The following is a 1,360-nucleotide window of genomic DNA, read 5'->3' on the forward strand; positions in this document are numbered from 1 at the left end:
GGGGGCGCCCATCGTCGCCCCGGCGCGCCGTTCCTTCACTTTCCGTTTCCTCCCAACGGCGCGTGGGCTCGCCTCCTCCACAGCCAAACCCGGCACCGCTGGTCAATTATTGAAGCTGGGCGGCTGCTCCGAGCGCACTCTCCCCGGAGGACGCCTACCCCCGCCCTCCCTGAGGGCACCCGGGGCGGAGGAGACCTTCACACCTCCACGGAGACAATCGACGTCGCGGTCGGCCGACCCGCTGCCTCACTCCGCCTTATCAGAGCTTAGTCCAGATAAACCACCTCGGACCCACCGCAAGGCGCGAAACGAGGCGGCCCGGCTCGGAACAAAGAGCAGCGCCGCCGGCGGGCGCTCGTTGCGGAGCCGCCACTTCCCGCAGCCGGTCCGCGCCCGCACACGCGCCCCCCCCAGCACTTCCGATTCCAAACGCGCTCGAGTTTCAAAGTTATTTCCGTGCGCCCTGCGAACTGACGACCCCCAACCCGGCCCCTCTCCTCCCGCCACCGTTCAGACGACTCACAAACAAGTTTCAGGAGCTGTGGAACAGCTACCACCCGACCCCTCAGGCCCCGCGCCCGCCCCCCAGGGCACCGAGGGCGCCCAGCCCACTCCCCGACGGGCATCACGCCTGCCGCCGTGCTTCCCGCCCCCTCCCCCGCACACAAAAGAGTGGGTTGCCTGGGGTCCTAGGCCAGGGGCGAGAGGTCTCTCCGCGGGAGGAAGAGACAGCGGGCTTGGGACAGCCCAGCCGCCGCGCGCGCGCCAAACACCGCTCCGGCGGCAGGAGCGCGCGGACCCCGAAGGGGCGGGCGGCGTCCAACCTCACCTTGGTGGTGATCTCGGAGCTGGTGTCCACGGCTGCGTCTGACATGATGGGGCACGCCGGTGATCCGATGCAGCGGATTAAAAAGAAAGCAAGAGTTCTAGGACTCTGGCGAGAAAGCTGCCGGAGTCCGCGGTGGCGGAGGAGGCGCGCGGCGGAGGTGGTTGCGGCGAACGGGAAGCCGGACACGGGAACAATGCAAAGATGGCTTTTCAGAGCAGCCAGTGGGGAACTCACGCGGCGCCAGAACCTTTAATATAGATTAGTGGGCGGCGCTCGGCCTCCTCTGCCCGAATACTATTGGCTGAGCGCAGGGAGCGGGCGCTCGCTCATTGGCTCGATTCCGAACAATGGGCAAGCGTGCTTAAAGCGGCAGTGCCTTGGTGCGTCCCGCGCTGCGCAGTCGCCGACCGCACTGTCATTCAGGGCCTTGGTTTGCCGGGTCTCGGCGGCGCCGGCGCCGCGGGGGAGGGGCGCACAGCGCGCTCTGGGCGCGCGCTCCCGTCGCTGTTTTGCTGGGGCTGCTGACGCAGA

The 1,360-nt window shown here is 68.1% G+C and overlaps 1 protein-coding gene across 2 annotated transcripts in view; it reads right to left on the bottom strand.

Moving 5' to 3' along the window:
* Positions 1-1,069, bottom strand: part of PTMA (prothymosin alpha) — a 7,193-nt gene extending 6,124 nt beyond the window's left edge. The window contains exon 1 of one of the 2 annotated variants that reach the window (XM_040639098.1): positions 830-1,069. In XM_040639098.1, the coding sequence (XP_040495032.1) occupies positions 830-874 (45 nt within the window). In that variant the 5' untranslated portion in view covers positions 875-1,069. The remainder of the gene's footprint in view (positions 1-829) is intronic. The other variant, XM_040639092.1, reaches the window with a different exon arrangement.
* Between the last annotated feature and the right edge of the window lie 291 nt (positions 1,070-1,360).

This window comes from Ursus maritimus, unplaced genomic scaffold (genome assembly GCF_017311325.1).
Source record: "Ursus maritimus isolate PB19 unplaced genomic scaffold, ASM1731132v1 scaffold_1, whole genome shotgun sequence".
NCBI classification, from domain to species: Eukaryota; Metazoa; Chordata; class Mammalia; order Carnivora; family Ursidae; genus Ursus; species Ursus maritimus.